The 17,991-nt window shown below is 54.0% G+C and overlaps 1 protein-coding gene and 1 long non-coding RNA gene across 6 annotated transcripts in view; one reads left to right on the top strand and one right to left on the bottom strand.

The window, feature by feature from the left end:
• Positions 1–17,570, top strand: part of CRYL1 (crystallin lambda 1) — a 73,939-nt gene extending 56,369 nt beyond the window's left edge. For 3 of the 5 annotated variants that reach the window (XM_004281798.4, XM_033409404.2, XM_049701260.1), the window contains 3 exons: positions 11,414–11,519; positions 16,565–16,671; positions 17,027–17,570. In XM_004281798.4, coding sequence (XP_004281846.1) covers positions 11,414–11,519; positions 16,565–16,671; positions 17,027–17,140 — 327 coding nt within the window. In that variant the 3' untranslated portion in view covers positions 17,141–17,570. Of the gene's footprint in view, positions 1–11,413; positions 11,520–11,619; positions 13,132–16,564; positions 16,672–17,026 lie in introns of those variants that run through there. The other 2 variants (XR_004478098.2, XM_033409403.2) reach the window with 2 other exon arrangements.
• LOC125961967 (uncharacterized) lies at positions 38–4,582 on the bottom strand. The gene is made up of 3 exons (XR_007473186.1): positions 4,101–4,582; positions 558–695; positions 38–325 (listed from the first exon to the last, which is right to left on the bottom strand). It is a non-coding gene; the product is annotated as an uncharacterized LOC125961967 (long non-coding RNA).
• Positions 17,571–17,991: the final 421 nt, after the last annotated feature.

Below are 17,991 nucleotides of genomic sequence, written 5' to 3' on the forward strand. Positions count from 1 at the left end.
CGTGTGTGTGTGTGTGTGTGTGTGTGTGTGTGTGGCTCCTGCACGGGCCTGTCCTTCGTGGGGAACCAGGGGAGACGAGCCAAGGTCGGGAAGAGGCTGCGCAGAGCACACTGTCCCGTCCCAGCCCGTGAGCTCCGCAGGGCATCCATTGTGGGAGCAGGACGGGTGCCCCGGCTGCAAGGGCACGTGGGCGCTCACAGCCATGCAGTCCGTTTTTTCCTGGACCGTTTGGCTGCAGAATTGGGACGGAGCAGCCCCTGTTGGCTGGGAAATGCCAATGGCTATAGTCTAGTCATCCGAGGTTAGGTCACTGGGTGACAGGATCCTGTTGGCCAGAAAAGTGATTTTCAGTCGATCTTTAGCTGACGAGCACAATAAGGGAAGTAGTGTTGTAATGACAGACTCTCGCCCAGACAACAGCTGAGCTTGTACTGCCCGTAAATTCCTGCCCTGTTGAGGGAGGGTCCGTGGAGGCGAGCAGGAGTGAATCACGGAGCCGCCCTTGGGTTCTCAGCCCATCGGAATGTGCGGGTGGTAATGAGCTTTAAATTGCTTACCTCTGGTTTTGTTCATCCTTCTGAGAAAGGTAACATCCAGGTGATTTCTGCTCCTTGGGCCTCTGGCGTCTTGCTCGGGGCTGTGGTCTGTGCGGGACCCTTTGAGAGATTCCAGGCTTCCGTGGTCCAGCTTTATTCCTGGCAGGAGCACAGCTGTTATGAGGACTGGTTTCAGCTAATAAAGTGCATCTCCAGGATCGTGTGGTAAAGTTCACAGATGAGACATTTTGTGGTAAAGCCGCTCAAGGGTTTCTGTTGGATGTAATTTAGGAGAGCACAGCGGTCCCTCCAGCATATTTGAAGTCGTGTCTAGATTACTTCCAATACCTAATACAACCTCAGTCACGTGTAAACAGTTGTTCATACAATGTCAGTGCATTTAAATAGTCGTAAATAGGATGTAAAAACTGTGTAAACAGTTGCCTTTCTAGCAAATTCAAATTTTGCCTTTTGGACCTTTCTGGATTCTTTTTCCTGAATATTTTTGATCCACGATCAGTTGAATTCGAGGATGTGGAACCCGTGGATACAGAGGACTGACTGTAAAACACAGGAATGAGGAGTCTTAGCACAGCAAACCACTGAGAATCATCTCCTCATCAGTGACTTCCGTTTGTATATAGTATTTCAGAGCTTACAAAGTACTTTACATTTCTCATGATTTTCAGAGTTTTTCAGATCATCCAGTCCTAAAACCATGAGAGACATATTGTTATTTTTGCCTTTACAAATTAAGTGGTTTGATCCATGCTCCCCGGTCTGGTAGGGATTCAGACCTGTGCCGCCTGTGTGCCACGGTGTCTGCATTTGTAAGTGAAGATGACAACGGACTGTTCCCCATCAAGATCTGATGAGGGTTGGATGGGGTCTGTCTGTAAAGGGCTTAGAACGTGGCTGGCGTGTACTAATGCTCGAGTAGGTGTTATGGTTACAGTGATGAGGTGGCAACCACGTTTTCTGAATCCCAGAGTCCAGGGATGTAACAGCAGTCACCTGTGAGTTAGCTCTGAGCTGCAATGCTCACATGCCAGGGCACGAGTGAGGTCCTGGGGCTCAGGGTGGCAGCGTGGGCGTCACCTGGGTGCTTGTTGGAGATTCAGCGTCTCAGGCCCCACCCCAGCCCTGCACAACTGGACTCTGCATTTTATCAACCCCCTCCCCTCCCAGGGGATTCCCGTGCATCGTAAAGGGGGAGGAGTCCTGGCTCACGCCCTGAGACCTTGGCCTCAGCCTTGACGTATGGAATTCCATCTGTTCTAAGATAAAATTGATTTATTTGTTTTTACATTTTAACATCTTCGTTTTATTGGCAGCATTTTTCTTCCATAATGGAGCGTTAAATGCTAATTTAACTTTCAATTAATGGAGTCTTAACTTCAATGAGATACAGTATATTCTGCCGTCTTTCTCAGTTGCCTTTTCCCCTTCCATGTTTTCTGTCTTTGCGTGTCTCTTGTTTCTGACCCTCTTTATCTCTGACTCAGGGCTCACAATAGATAAACATGCAGCTCTAACCATCTTTGCTTAGTGGAAAGACTCTTACATGGTCCCGATTCCTAGTCCTAGATTTATGGCACTGAATACCTCTGGTTATCCCAAAAAAGATGTGAAAATTGATTTTAAGACAAGATTTAATTCACTTGTGATTAAAACACAAACACAGCAGAACAAACGAATGCTAGGTTTTCACTGCTCCTCCAAATCAAAGCTCCCGTCCCCCTCAGTCCCCCAGATGCTGTCTTCCCCGTCACGCCGGCCGCACGTTTGGCATCAGCGATCCTCACGTGGCCTTTGGTTTCCGGAGCAGGGATGCAAACCGTAGTCTGGTTTTCCTCATTTGTCGCAGGTCTGTGTGAACAGAGTGTCCCTCCAAGGGTGACAGCTCCTTGGGCCTGAGAGGCGGCCCTGCCGGCCCCCGCGAGTCCGGTGCTCCCGGGCTGGTGCCGTAGGCTGGGCTGCGGGTTCCAGCCTCGCCGTCAAGCTACACCTAAACTGGAGAGAACTGCCAACTCCTTTACGGAGGGGCCGACACCGGGGACCGATAGTACTGAGCGGAGTTTGGGGGGAAGATGACCTAACGCCGTAGACTCGCTGCCCGAACGACCCCTTAGGTTTCTCTCACTTGGGCTGTGATCGCGCGGCGGTAGGCGGTTGTTGGATTTCGCTCTTCTTTTAGAAGCCAGTGTGAGCATGGGCCCAGTTCTCCAAGTTCAAGTTCAACCCCAGAAGTTTGCTTCTCACACACGGAGCCTTCTGAGAAGGAAGCCAGGTCAGACAGCGAGCCGCCTTGCAGCCGTCCTTTCCTGGGTCTGGGGGGGCCTTTTCTCCATGAATGTCACCCTGAGTACGTACAGGACCTGCCAATGACTCTGGAGGCAAACCAGCACGAGCAGGTGGCGAGGAGGAAGAGGAGGAGGAGCAGGCTGAGTCACTTGCTCTGCAGGCTCTGGGATCAAGGAAGGCTGCAGAGACTCGTGGCTTGAGTGGCCCGACAAGAGAAAGCACGTTCAAAGCCGTGCTTCCGGGCAGGTGGAAGGCGGGGCTATTTTAGAAGCTTTTATTTGGAGAGAAGGTGTTGGAAACACCAGGACCGCTCTAGGCTTGGCTCCCCTGGAGCGCGGCCAGTAGGAAAAAGCTGAGGCTTGAGCAACATGTTACAGAAGAGACCTTGGCGACACCCATCGGTGTACTTGGCAAGAAGAGTCATGTAGAAGGAGTGAAGGGCGGTTAAGGGCGCCAAGAAAGAGGCCAGCTCCTGCCCTCCCCGCCACACCCTCAGCTGTAGGATTTTCTACATGTTACGTCTTTTAAACTTTAAACTTAAAAGTTTAGGGGTTGCAAATTCCCTGGCAGTCCAGTGGTTCATACTCTGAGCTTTCACTGCCGAGGGCCTGGGTTCCCTCCCTGGTCGGGGGACTGAGATCTTGCAAACCACACAGCTTGGCCAAATAAAGAAATAAAAAACAAATTTATTTCTAAAAAAAAACCGTAAACTTTTTTTGTTGTTTTGGGGGGGCCTTGCTGCACGGCTCGCTGGGTCTTAGTTCCCTGACCAGGGATCGAACCTGGGCCCTCGGCAGTGAGAGCGCAGAGTCCCAACCACTGGACTGCCAGGGAAGTGCCTATGTTTTTCTCTCAAAGAAGTAAAGTGTCTGAGTGGATTTCCTCATGGTTGCCTTTTCCTCCCCCACCTCTGAGCCTCGGTCCTTCCAGGAAGGATGCTTCCTCTGTTTGCCGCTTTCAACCGGGGCCTGGGCAGCTCTCCCTGCCCCACGCAGGGCTCGGCTTCCTGCGCCGCTGGGTGCCCGGTCCATCCCTGCTTGGTGTTCATCTGCTCCAGGGTCCACGAGTCTTATGACTGCCCGTCACCAGGCGCCCTAGGTCAAAATTCACCCATGGAAACTTTTTCTAAAACGTTTTCCTGCCATCTCTGCATTATTTATTGTACCTCCTGAAAACCTAACCTCGACAAGGCTGAGGGAACTGTCTTCCCCCGGCCCCTGGAGCTCACCTTTCAGCCCTGGCCCACGTCCCTGTGCTCACCTGGCCTCTGTCTTGCCTTCCGAAGCCTGGGTCAGCTTGTCCGTGGCAGGAAGTCCATCCCCAGAGGACACTGAAGGGTTCTCTGGGTTCCAGCTGTTCGAGCTCTTTCTCCCGTGAAGTGTACCGAGCCTGCTGTGGACCCAGCTGCACTGCCATCCTCCTTAGCTTAGCCTGCTTCTCGGGGGACGCATCAGCTGGGACTACAGGCCCTTCGGAGCAGGTGTGCCACCCCCTTCATGAGGACCATCCTCCAAATTAACTGAGACCTGCTTTCTCGGCTGTAAGTTGGAAGAGCCTCCTATCAGTGGCCTTCCGTTCAGAGGCAGATGGAGAGGGAGGCGTTTCTCGTTACAGGGCAGCTCTGGAAGGACACCAGGGTCTCAGCATTTTAAGAAGCCCCGGAACTATATCAGGACCCACACCTGTGGCTCAGCAAGTGTTTCATGTCCTTCACTGACCACTGGGAGGCGATCAAATTAACGAGAGGCCACTCCTGGCCGACGCGCGTTAGGCCGCGTGTGACAACCTGTGGGTGTGCAGGCATGGCAGGAAGGCGGGGGGCGCTGGGCTGCAGGTGCGTGTCTGGAGCTCCTGTTCCTGCTGGCGCCTCCTGTGCGTGGAGCTGGTCCGTCCAGCTCTCCTGAGGTTCCCTCCTGCATGGGGAGCGCCCGGCCCGGCTGCAGCCCGCAGACTCCGACGGTCTCCCTCAGGGCGGTACAGCCGAGAGACTTGATCTGCTGGCTGGGAATCACCAGTCAATTAGAACTCTCCCGGCAGCGACGGCCTGTAAGAAGTAGACCATTTCTGTAATAGGATTTACCCTTTTAGGGGAGGTTATTTTCTGAGTAGCCGCGCTGGCGAGCAGCAAAACCCTACTGAAAGGAGAGATCCTGCTGACTTACTGTTTCAGAGACAACTCCAGCCCCATTAACAGATACATGTAATGCAGACACCAACCACATACTCAATTTAAAAAACCTGCTTGGCATGCCCGGGGTTACTGCAGCAGTGTTTAAAGTAGAAGCACCTATGCTAGTATTCTGACCGCTCTAAAAGAAAATCAGGGACTTCCCTGGCGGTGCAGTGGCCGAGACTGCGCCTTCCAGTGGGGAGCTGGGATCCGCGTGCCTCGGGGCTGGGAAATCAGGGCACGGGGCACAGGCAGTATTGTAGCAAGTTCGCTGAAGACTTTAAGGATGTTCCACATCCCAAAAGAAAAAAAAAATCTTTAAAAAGGAAAATGAAATGAAATGCTGTCACTCTAACACCTGACTGGTAATCCCCACCCACAGCTAATCGGGCAGTGATGGCTTTCAGGTCCTCTGCTGTGAGCTGGAAAGTTAACAGGCCGGGCGGGGGAGGCCGGTGCCCCCGGTGGAGGACAGAGGCGGAGGGAAGGCGTCCGCAGGAGAACGGGCAGAGAGGCGAGGTGCAGGTGGCCTCTGGGACAGGGAGCCTGATGCCCGGCCATCCTGCTTCCCGAGGTGCAGGCGGGAGCGGCCCTGCCCGGCCATCCTGCTTCCCGAGGTGCAGGCGGGAGCGGCCCTGCCCGGCCATCCTGCTTCCCGAGGTGCAGGCGGGAGCGGCCCTGCCCGGCCATCCTGCTTCCCGAGGTGCAGGCGGGAGCGGCCCTGGGGGTGCGAAGCTCCGTGGCTGGTCGTGAGGGGCAGGCGGCCACGGGCCAGGTGTGCCTCGGCGTGCAGGCCGAGGGCTTCCGCTGCTTGGCGCCCACCTCTCTGTCGAGAGCCCCGTTCCCGGACGACCCCAGTTAGGGCTCCACCACCGCAGCGAGCCCTGGTGCGCTTACATTTGCACGAACGGATGCCTTGGGCTTTGGCTGTATTTAAGGTCCAGACCTTTTCTTTGTGTTGGACTCATAATACTGGTGTTTTTCTCCCTGAAAGCTTTGTTACGAGCGCAGCAAAGTAAGAAAAATCACACGAGGGTGTCGCTGCCGTGGCCCCGACAGCTCTGAACTATCCCTCGGGTTAAGACAAAGCCTTTCCCCTCTTTCCTTTTCATTTTTTGGTTTCTTTCCGCTAAAAGCTTTATTCTTAAAAATATTCAAAGGGAAAATACCACTTACGTTCCCTACCCTGAGCCAAATTGCTTTTATTTTTCTGTGTTCTTGTCTAGCCTCTGTTAAGAATACTTTCCTCGAGGGCTTCCCTGGTGGCGCAGTGGTTGAGAGTCCGCCTGCCGATGCAGGGGACGTGGGTTCGTGCCCCAGTCCAGGAAGATCCCACGTGCCGCGGAGCGGCTGGGCCCGTGAGCCATGGCCGCTGAGCCTGCGCATCCGGAGCCTGTGCTCCGCAACGGGAGAGGCCACAGCAGTGAGAGGCCTGCGTACCGCAAAAAAAAAAAAAAAAAAAAAACTTTCCTCGACTTTTTATTCATTTCTAATGGCTTCATGAGATTCCATTCCACTGATCCTTTTGAAAAAACCTAATCGTTCGCCTGCTGTGGGTTGTTTTAAGATCATTTCAAGTTTTCTGCCGTACGATGCCTCTTTGCACAGAAGGCGCCTCCTCTGGCGCCTTCTTCTCCCAGAACAATTCGGGCAGTGGGATCGCCCCGTCGGGCCGGACACCTGCCGAGGATGTGGCCCCGTCTGCCCCTCACTTCCCAGTGGCCTGGCCGGGACCGTCCACCGTGAGCTCTCGTCTCCTTGCCCCGCGTCCCCTCTGAGGCGCTGGATGCGGGGGTTTGATGCGTATGAGTCAGTGTCCCGTTGCATCAGCTAAATGTGTTCAGTCAGCTCTTCTCCGGGGTCGCACGGTTTGCCTGTGTCATCCCGCAGGAATGGCCCCGCCCCGCTTCCAGGAAAACACAGGGTGCTGAGCGGCTCACAGACCCGACAGCCTCTGGGTGACAGCGGGGCAGCACTTAGCAGTCTCCCCTTTTTCACCTATGAAAGTCCTGTCCTTGCCTCGCCTTTTCCCTGGAAGGAAGTGTGGGTGGGGACGGGTGAATCAGGGCTTCGTCACTGGCTCCGGAGCCAGTTTTCATATTGTGTGTGGGAGACGCAGTGCTTAGCGAAAGAGTGTAGGAAACAAAGGCATGCAGGCGTACGTGAGTGGAAGGAACTAACTCATGGTTCTAGCTGGTTTCTTGTGAGAAAAACCCGAACCCTCATCATCGTGATAGTCCTTGCTTTAAACTCCACGATCAGTAACTACGTTATTACTCTGTACCGTTTGTTCATAAGGGCTGCAGGGATGGACTTTCTAAAGAGTCCAGTGCCCCGACTCGGGCTTGACTATCTCTGCACCGGGGTCACTGGCGTCTGGCTTGACACTGAACGTCTCTGGGGATCGGGGACTAAGCCTGAGGTGGCCTCTTTCTCTGTAACCCCTTCTCCTGGGCCTCTGACGGGGGGGGTGACGCTGGACCAGCGCACGCTTCCTTCACGCCCCTGGATGTTGCATTTCGTCGTCTGACACACTAAAGCTTTTTTTGTCTCAGTTAAGACGTTGGATTGAAGCCTGCGCAGCTCTGGTTGGGGGAACTTGTGTATAACCTCGTCCAGATTCCTGGGAGGCAGGTCTGTTCCTCGTGGTGATGGTGCCGGCCGAGGTGGAGAAGTGTTTGCGCAAGAGAAACTTGAAAATTCAGGACCAGGTGTGGTGAAAAGTAGAGCAAAACAAAGTAGAAGATCAAAAGCTGGGAAATAGTAAAAAAGAACCAGACAAGGAAAGACGGCATGAGAAACGTGAGAAAGGCAAGTGACTGTGAGGCCATATGCCAAAAATACGTGCATCGAACAAGAAAGTTTAATATGAGAAGGGGGTGATTAGAAGGAAGGGTATTTCTGGGCAGCTGGTCATCAGTAGAGGAAACAGTCCCATAACTCTCCCTTCAGCAGATTTTGCATTCCTGAGCTACGCAAGACCCCCGTCGCCTCCCCCTTCTTTCGCGTACCCCCGAAGGACAGGCCGAGCACCACGGTCCTTATTTTAGTGGTGTCTTCCCATCCTCCTCCCCCTGCTCACAAAGTACCAGACCCAGGATGCCCGAGGGTAAGGATCGTGCTTTGAGCTTCCACTCTGCCCCCTGCGAGGATCGGCTGGGCTGGGCCAGAGGGCCGCTCATTGAGTCACACACGGGCTTTGCCCGTGATTCTCTGAAGATGTTTTATAGATGCGATTAGCAGCTACAGTCAGTTGACTTGAGTAAGGAGATTATCCTCAATAATCTGGGCAAACTTCATCCCATCAATTGAACAGCCTTAAGGGCAGAGCTGAGGTCTCCACCAGCGGCTCCCGCCCTGGATCTCAGATGTGCCGGTGTCCACACGCCGATTCTTTGGCATAAATCTCTTGGCGTATCTATAGCTGAGCGGTTCTGTCTCTCTGGTGGGACCCTGACTGGTACATCCCAGACCTTTCATTGCACTTGAAGTTTGCACCTTGCTTGTGGGCGGCAGTCTGGGAACCTCCTGTGAGCACGCCAGGTGCAAAGTGTATGCCCAGGCCGTGGGTGTGTGTTGGTGGATTGTGGAGAGTCTTAGACTTTAGCTAAAGGAGGTGAGTTGAGGCAGGAGGTGTTCAGTGAAGGGGCTCCTGCCCACTCTGGCTGGGCTCTCCTCATCCAGTGGTTTTTCAGGACATGATGCAAACCACCTTTTGAACTAGCAGTGATCATAGTGTTCATTGCTCTGTCTGAGATTTAGGAAACTTTTAACCACTTGGGGCTTTTCCTTGTACGTGTGACTTGAGAATTTTACCACGAGATAGAGGAAGTACTGATAGCTATACTAACCCCCCAGGCACACTGGAATGAGGGGGTTTCAGTCCTCAAACTGCTGCGGGGGTCCTGTCTATCCAAGGAGTCGTCACCAGATCCATTCATCTCAAGCGCTTGGCCCGCCTTTTATGCCATAGCAAGGATTTATTTAGTTATTATTGATAATGTTAACATCTAGGCCACAGGTGGCATTAGGGCTCTGGGTGGAGCGGAGCTCACAGCACAACTTGACCTTCAGAATATCCCGAACATGAAGCTTTAGTTCTGCGCTGAGTGCAGCAGGGATGAACCCGGGCACCTGCCTCGGTGACGTGGACCCTAATCAGCGAGCATCTTGGCTGAATTTATCACGGCCGTTTCTTTTCTTTGGATTTAGCTTCTGGGTAGAAACTCAAGCTTAGAGAAATCTGCCTCAGAAAATTCAAATCGGGCAGAAAGAAGCAGTTAGGAAGAGGAAATATTAAAACTTTTTCTCTTTTCTAACTTGTTCAGCTAATGAATAGCAACTGGTCAAAAACTGACCGCCCTCCGTGGATGAAGCAGGAGTGAAGGAAGTGCAGGTCCTCTCCAGTGTGAGGGCGTCGGGTGATGGAGAAGCCCTCTAACGCTTTGATTGGTCGGGTCACTGTTAGCGCCCACGACGCTTACAAATCAGAATTTAATTACTCTGAGTGGCTCACTGCGCGGGTATTTTGAAATCTTTGGAAGTCAGCTCTGAAAGTACTGAACACAGTTTTGGGAGAAGAGAGTCAAGGCAAACACCGTCGCAGGCCCAGGCTGGCTTCCGGGTCCGCATCTTTCCCAGTTTGGTGGTGGAATGGAAACTCGAGGCTGTTGGAATGTTGACCTGGGGGCCAGGGCCGAGGGAGGGTCGGCAGCACCTGCGTGGCTGCCTTTCACGGCGCTCCCGAGCCTTGGGAGCCTTGGGTGCGGGAATGCCCTTCCTGCCCAAGACATGGCGCGGAGGGAGCGGGGGAGAGAGGCGGCCGGACCCTGCGGACCAGCAGTCGTTTCTTGGTGGTTCTGGGCGGCACCACCACGGGCCTTGTGTTCCGTGTTTCCTCCTGGTGCCCATGCCCCGCCCCGCCCCCCCACCAGCTCTGCCACCAGGAGGGGAGGGCGGGCGACTGGTGAGTATCTGAGTGAACTGAGTTGATTTGCTCTCAGTAGCAGTCAGATGAACCCAAGGATGGTTTAGAACTAACAGGAAGCCCCTGGTCCGCGCCACCTGGGGACAGCGACACGGGTGCAGCCACGTCGGCTCCCAGTGGAGGACGCGCCAGGCCGCGGCTCTGCAGTCGTTTACGGTGGAAATGACGACAGCCCAGATGTTTACCAACAGTAGGACGGATGAGGAAGCCGCGAGGACGGGCGCCTACAGCAGCACACGACTCTGGTGAATCTTGAAAGCGTGAGGTGGAGTGAAAGACGCAAGTCAGAAAAGAACACACTGTGAATCCATCTCCAAGAAGATGGAAAACAGGCAAAATGCAGACTCCATGTTTCGGGAACGCGGAGGAAGGGATGGTTATTACGAAAGTCAGGATGTTTGCCTCTGGGCGAGTCAGGAAGCCGGCTGGGCGTGCTGGAGGGGCCGCGCTCAGCTCCGCGTGCGGCTCCGCGCGTCCCCGTCTGTCACACGCGCGTGCGCACGTGTGTGCAGCCACGCGGAAAGGGTCCTCAGTCGCCCCGAATCACCCCTGCCCTGCATGGGCCCCCGGCCCCCCCTCCTCGCAGACTCCCACAGGGGCCCGAGGGACTGTTTTCTCCCCCCGGCAGCTGGGCTGCAGGGGTGAGGGGCGCGCGGGCCTCCTGGGGGCCTGGACTTTGGCGGTGGAGCCCCCGGCCCAGGGGAGGGAGGGAAGGCGGGCGCCGGGCGGGGGGCGTGTGCGCGCCGGGGCTGAGGGTCCAGGCTTGCTCCACCCCCGACTCCCTGTTCCCGAAGCGGGGCCTGTCCACGTGGAGGAAGGCGCTCCGGAAACAAGAGCTGGAGACTTCGCAGCCACCCTGACAGCCTGGGCCGCTTCCCACTCCCGGCGGCCGCGCGGGTCATCACCTCGCGTCCCTGCTCCTTCCGCAGGCGACCGCGTGGAAGGTAGGGCCGTGTGAGCAGCACGCACGCACGCACACACACACTGCTCGAAGCTGCCTTGCATCAAAGAATAGCACTTGTTTACGAGCGCATCAAAAGCTGAGCGCGGCCGGGCTTGCAGGCGGACGAAGCCTGGAGGACGCTCTCCAGCTCTTCCGACAGCCCCGGGTCTCAGGCAGACGTGCAGAGAAGCCTTCCGCCCTTTGCTTCCGATAGGACGAGGGTTGTAGGTTAGAGAAGGGGGGACAGTGGAGGGGCCGGAGATTGAATTGGTATTCGACCATTTCACAGCACACTCTCCTTTCAGGATCCGTTTGTATCCTACAGTTCTATGATGCCGCGTTTGATGAAACCTTGATAGTGCTTTGCAGAGAATTTTGGGATCCCGCTCTAGAGAAGTCAGGATGAGAATGATGGTAACGAAACGGTTTTTTCCGAGGACTCACCACCTTGCCGGCCCGTTCTCTCCACTTAGGAAGAAGTAGTGTCCCCGGGCGACCTTGACGTCGTCATGTCGGACGGCCTGGGCATGCGGTACGCGTTCATTGGGCCCCTGGAGACCATGCACCTCAACGCCGAAGGTAGGCTTCCGTTCCGTCGGGTTCAAGGTGGGATTCTGTGCTGTTTAGTGCTTTCATGGTTTTGTAACGGTCAATCTTGCCTTTTCTTACAACTGAATAGAAACAGTGTCGTGCAGGAGATGGCGGCCAGTCCGTCATTCACAGGGAGGGGCTGAGGGGAAAGTCCACGCGGGCTCCACTCACCTCCCTGTGGCAAGAACTGGGGGGCGGGGGTGAGATGCTGCCGACACTGCCAAGGACCCTCCAGCCTGAGGTAGGCAGAGCTGTGTTTCCTGCGAACGATGGTGAAGTGCTTTACAGAGGCAAGAAGAAGAAATAGGATTGGGGACATGACCACCGGCACCTCGACTGCACACACCTTCTGCCCAAGTAGGAGCAGCTTCTGGGCGTGTTTGCTGAGCGTGGGTCTCCTTCCAGAAGGCGGGGGCGGCCTGAGGGAGGGGCTTCTGCGGGAGAAGGGCTGGTGACAGCTGTGGGGACAGGCCTGGCTGGCGGCTGCCCCAGAAGCCGACCTCCAGGGGCTGGGGGAGTAGGTGAGAGCCAGTGAGCTGGTGACACTGAAAGAAAAATAACTTGAGAAGGGGAGACTCTCCCAAGAATGAAACTTTCAGCCCGACTTTAATCAACTGAAAAAAAGGACGTCATTTGAAAAACAAGCAATAAAACCTACAACAAATTAAGACAAAAATAAATCAAAAAAAGCTATGCATAAAAATCTGGGAAAATGTCACCTAAATGTTATTACTGCTGCTGTCTCTTGGGGCTGAAATGATAAGTAACTTATCCTTGTGCTTTTTTATGTTGTCATAAATTTGTACAATTTTTGTGTATTGTTTTAAGCATTAGGTTATTAACTTGTGAAACTTGAGTACAAATAGAAAACAAATGTTGTGTTCAGCTCCATGGTCTACATTTAACAAACGTGTTGAGAAACTGGAGCATATCCAGAAGAAGGTGACCGGAGTAGTATGTGTCTGTCTGTCTGTCTGTGTCTTTTGTGGGGCTGGAGCTAGAACAGAAGACCGGAAACAGCCGGAGGAACTTTCTAGAACCTGGAGCTGATGTGCGGAGAGGCCCTGCTGTGAGAGGGGAGCTGAGGGGCCGGAGGCTGGTGCCCACCTGCCAGACGCTTGGGTTGAGAGGAGACTCCTGCAGTGAGGTCGGGGGGCGGGGGGCCGGAGCAGGTGACCCCTGGGAGTCTGTTGGACATAGATTTTAGAGTTCCACGGTGTTTTCCTGTTCGTTCAGTCACTTCTCACCACAGTAATTGGTGGAATATAGTTTCCAGTGAGTGAGCCAAGCAGTTGCCTAGATGCGTTGGTGCCCGGCTGCACACGTGTGCGCCCAGAAGCAGTTCAGTACGGGATGGTTCTCCCTGGGGCGGAGCAGGGAGAGGGGCAGCGCTGAGCGTGGGGCTGCGCAGAGAGCAGCGAGCAGGGGTTCCCACGATCGCTCATTAAAATGAAGCCTTGGAAAATTTCAAATGTTTTTTTTCAACCAGAACCTTAAAAGTGAGGAACATATTTAAGCATTTGAAGTGGACGTAGACACTGCCTGGTAACCGTCATGTTTTTCTTTTTCTTTCTACCTTTTTTTTTTTTTCTTGAGAAAAATAAGATAATTCAGGTATCACAAGAAATCTATAGGGAGAGACTGAGAACAGCTTTAACTCTCAAACAAATAGAAACAGAAGCCGATGAAACCAGAAACTCAAGAATCAAATAGTGTGCAGACAGGAAGGAGGCCCACAGCAATTTTTCAAACAAAGCAGAAATGATAAGCAAACCTAATTGGCTTAATATGATAGTGGTGGACGGATGTAGTTTTCAACTTCAGAGCATTCCAGAGACCAGAGTTAGACGGTTTTGAGATCTGGCTTGGCATCAATGGAAATGCTCGTTATTCCTCACAGTGTCGCCAGAATATATCAAGAATTCGTCCTCTGGATATAGTTTTATATAAAGCGACATCTCAGGTTAAGGCTAGTTATTAGTCTTTAAAAGCTACAGTTTATCTGGAAGCGGTAGAGGTATTTTAGGATCTGAGAAGCAGGAGGCCAGCACGCCTCCTCCGTTGGCTACTCTTTAAGGCAGCGCCGGCTCTCAGAGTGGTGGGTCTGGCTGGTGGAGTCAGCCAGCGCCCCGCTGACCTGCAAGCTAGATGACCTTGGCAGGTCAGTGCACTGCACCTCAGTTTCCCCACCTGTAAAAGGGGTATAGCAGCAGTGACCGCCCCCCCACAGGGGTGGCATGAGAATACATGGTGTGGAGACACTGGGCTCAAGTTAGAAACCAGTGAAATGAGCTAAATCTAATTTCATGAGAATCTGTTCCCCCCCCTCCCCCCGCCGTCTTTTCTTATTCCATATAAGCATCTCTTAAGAAGTTAGGTTCAGGGCTTCCCTGGTGGCGCAGTGGTTGAGAGTCCGCCTGCCGATGCAGGGGACACAGGTTTGTGCCCCGGTCCAGGAAGATCCCACATGCCGCGGAGTGGCTGGGCCCGTGAGCCATGGCCGCTGAGCCTGCGCGTCTGGAGCCTGTGCTCCGCAACGGGAGAGGCCACAGCAGTGAGAGGCCCGTGTACCGCAAAAAAAAAAAAAAGTTAGGTTCAGAGTCTTCTAAAAAGGTAAGCTCTATGAGTTTTTGGAAGAGGGTATTGTTGACAGAGCAGAGGGCATGGATGTAAAGAAGATATGGGGGAAGGGCAGACTAGTGGGATAAAAGGTGCAGTGGTCTTTTTCCTTTCCATTTTTTTTTTTTTACATAGTTTTTATTTATTCATTAGCCTGTGTTGGGTCTTAGGGGCTGTGCGCAGGCTTAGTTGCCCCATCCCGCGGGATCCCGTGTGGGATCTTAGCTCCCCGACCAGGGATCGAACCCGCGTCCCCTGCATTGGCAGGTGGATTCTTAACCACTGCGCCACCAGGGAAGTCCCTAATTTCCAATTTCAATGAAATTCCCACTCAGTTCACCTTTCATGGTGTAGAGAAGCCAAAATTATCGTTGGAAATATTTAAAGGCCTCCTTTTTTACCCTCTAATGGAAGGGGATGTGTTGCAAATAATAGTAAGAGTGATACCTTCACTGGAAAGTTGTCAGTAAGGCAGGCACACCGCGGATCCTGACTGTAAGTCACTGTGAACTTCCTGTGTCTGGAGCGAGTGGAGGCTCCCAGCCTCGCCACAAACAACGGGCTGTTTACCCTGAGAGCTGAGTGCATGTTATAGAAAGTGTTTTTATGCTAATGAGACTGAAGTTTTAATTGGTTTTCTGAACAAGTTGGGGAGAAGTTATGAACTGTAAAGAGTTTCACCATATTTTATTCTGTTCTGAAGAAATAAAAGCCCTTTTAAAACTACAAATTGTATAAAAGGCAGTAGGGAAAAAAAGATTCTAGAAAGCCCCTGGGAGACTCAGATGACTTCACAGGGGCAGTGAAAGAGGGACACTCGTTCAGAAAACGTAAAGTGACCCAGAGGTGAAACACGGCACCTGAATCGAGTCCCGTGGCCCATTGCTGGGGGTTGGGGGCCGGGGCAGCTTGTTTCTCCGAAAGTGGGTGAGTTCGCGGCTGCAGCACATCTGCCTGCTCTTTTCTCACTCAGTGTCTCCAGCTCACTTGGTTCAGCGTCTCTGCTTCCCCAACACGAGTCAGCTGTATTTGTGTCTGGATGTTATCACTTTGAGTTTGAATAAACCAACAAATCGTAACAGTGAAGTAAATATTGAGCTCTGGACCGTCCCCTGGTGCTTCTGGTAAACACAGTGAAACCCCTCATCTTAAAAGGGAGCGTCCACCACTTAATTGCAGGTGCTAACGTCAGAGACGTTGCATTTTCCAATTCTCACCCTTCGACCCACTTTCTCTTCTAAGACAAAGTGGGTATCATTTTATCACCCTCTGAGAGAAGGCAAACGATTTGGGACAAAAGCAGTTGAAATCAGCGAATTTAGGAGATGCACCAAAAGCAACCCCACAGAAGCTGTTTTTCTTTTTTAAGGCGTAACTAGCGGAGATCATTTTTATTTTAAATGAATCGCGCAGCTTTCGTGGGGTCGGTGAGGGCCCAGCTCTGGATCTCTGCAAATCCTGCAGTTTCGTTTGTTCCCTTGTTATCTTTTTAGCCTGACTGACCAACTGCCGAGTCTCCCTGGTTTTGAGAGAGGTTGGCAAGGGGCCAGCGCAGCTCAGCGGCTCCGGGGCCAGGCTCCCGAGGCGACCTGCCTGGCGGGCAGGAGGGAGGGATGGGGGAGGGAGGGCCACGCTGTGTTCCGATTGGTGAGTCCAGGCAAGCCCGCCCCGCGTGTGGGCAGCTGACGGGCTTCCTCTTGGAGTCGGCCTCCGCCAGGCAGCCCGCGCGCTGCTCCTAAGTGCGGCGCTTCCCTCCCCCCTCCAAGCCCCGCCAGGGTGAGCCTCTTGTCCATGTGCTTCTCCACCAGAATCCTAGGGCTCCATCTTCGATTGAGGGCCCGGCGTAGTGGGAAGTCGTGTGGCCGGGGCTCAGATGCAGGTCGGGGCGGGTGGCTGGCAGCGCCCTAACCCAGCGGCCACAGCCTAGCCAGCCCCTGGGGTGAAGAGCCCGTGTTAAGGCCGCCGCCGCCCGGTGGGTCAAGTGCCAGGTAGAATCCAGGGATAAGAGCGGAGTGGGCAACGGATTTAGTTGAACTTGACATCTTTGGTCCTTAGAAAATGCATTCGAGCCATGTACACGAGTAACCTCATAGGTACATCGTTGAAGGAGACGCTTGTGGTGAAAACAGGATTAATGTGATAGTCGAGGAATCAAAGCAGGAACGTGGGCCGACCCAGCGTCCCTGAGAGGCGCTGACCCAGGCCTGGAGGTCGGGTTGCTTCTCGGGCCTTTATTACAGAGAAAAGCTTGAGGAGTGAGCCCAGGGCCGCTGACAGGGGTGCCTTTCCCACCCGCAGCCCTGCCTCGTCCACGGGAGGGTGAGCCCAGGGCAACACCCTCCGGACACATTCTTGGTTTGAGCCGCAGACAAGAGTTCTCTGACTTGGGCATTCTTGTTTTCTTGTGCTTCCAGGTATGTTAAGCTACTGTGACAGGTACAGCGAGGGCATGAAACATGTCCTAAAGACTTTTGGACCCGTTCCAGAGTTTTCCGGGGCCGCAGCTGAAAAAGTGCACCAGGTGTGTAGACTCCCTGCCGGTGGAAGGCGAGGATTCGTTTGTAGCCAGGCTCTTTGGCTTGACTTTGAGGTTCCACGTCCCTGACTGTTCATAGCCCCGTCAGGGTCTCAGGGGACCCTCCGAGCGGTGTGACCAAGGAACTGGCAGGTCATTTTGACTTGTCTGAAGGAACCGTCGGCCCCTCTGGATTTGGAAAGTTACATTAGTTTAGGGTTTGCCAGGCTTCTTTTGTCTCTGAAAGCAAATTCAGAGTTTGCATAAATAGGAGAAATTTCCCCCCCTGCCAAGTTAGTTGCTCTTCATGCTTCTTTCCCCTTTTTCCCTCCTGTCTTTTCTTTTTCTTTCCTGTTCCCAGGCCATGTGCGTGAAGGTTCCAGATGACCCGGAGCACTTAGCTGCCAGGAGGGAGTGGAGGGACAGGTGCCTCATGAGACTTGCCAGACTGAAGAGCCAGCTGCAGCCCCAGTGAAGCCTCGCGCGACCACTGCCGCCCGTGCTGGAGCCCGTTCGCTGGAAGCACGAGCCCCTGTCAGGGGGCTCAGAGACGCGGGGAGGCCTTGGGAGCCCAGCAGGCAGAGCACGACCTGCTCTCCACTAGGCAGGCGCCCCGGTGAACTGGGGGTCAGAGCAGCGCTGAGGTCTGCGGGCTGGCTCCCCTGCCACCAGGGCAGCCAAGAGAGCAAATGGCCTGAAGATTTTACCATTTATTTCCCGTGTGGTTCCATGTGGATGCCCTTCATAGCCAGTGATTGTAGTTTCAAGTTACTTTAATCTGCTGCACAATATTTTTATCGTTATTTTCTGACCTCTCGCCGAGTACTCTGCGGCCCTGCATTTATGAGGCAACTCCCTTCATTTTCTTGATGCTTATTCCAAATAAAAGCGTTTGATTCCATAAAGACGCCTTTTCCTTCTGTTCTTTCTGTGCAAGTCGGTGATCCTGATGACGAACGTCATCTCGAGTGACCACGACGGTCGAGTCGTAAGCGGATCCTTTGTTCAGGGCCCTCTGTCATTCGGGGACAGCCCACAGTTTGGGCCAGAGTTTCCCACGGCGCCACGGTCGGGTGTGCTTGGGAAGCCCCTTCTGGGGGTGGCGTGCAACCCAGCGACGCCGCCACAGCGAGCGCGTGACCGATGACACGGCCCGTCTCCGGCCGTGAGCAGGACGAGGTGATCCTGGGCTGTGGAGGCCGCACCCAGGACGGGGGCTGGGCCGAGGCTGGGGATCCCGGGCCGGCCGGTGTCCGCAGGGCAGCCCCCGGCAGGGAGAGGGCGCTGGAGCGCACAGACCTTCGCTCGGGCCGCGCCCCCGCCCAG

This window comes from Orcinus orca, chromosome 18 (genome assembly GCF_937001465.1).
Source record: "Orcinus orca chromosome 18, mOrcOrc1.1, whole genome shotgun sequence".
In the NCBI taxonomy this organism is placed as follows: domain Eukaryota; kingdom Metazoa; phylum Chordata; class Mammalia; order Artiodactyla; family Delphinidae; genus Orcinus; species Orcinus orca.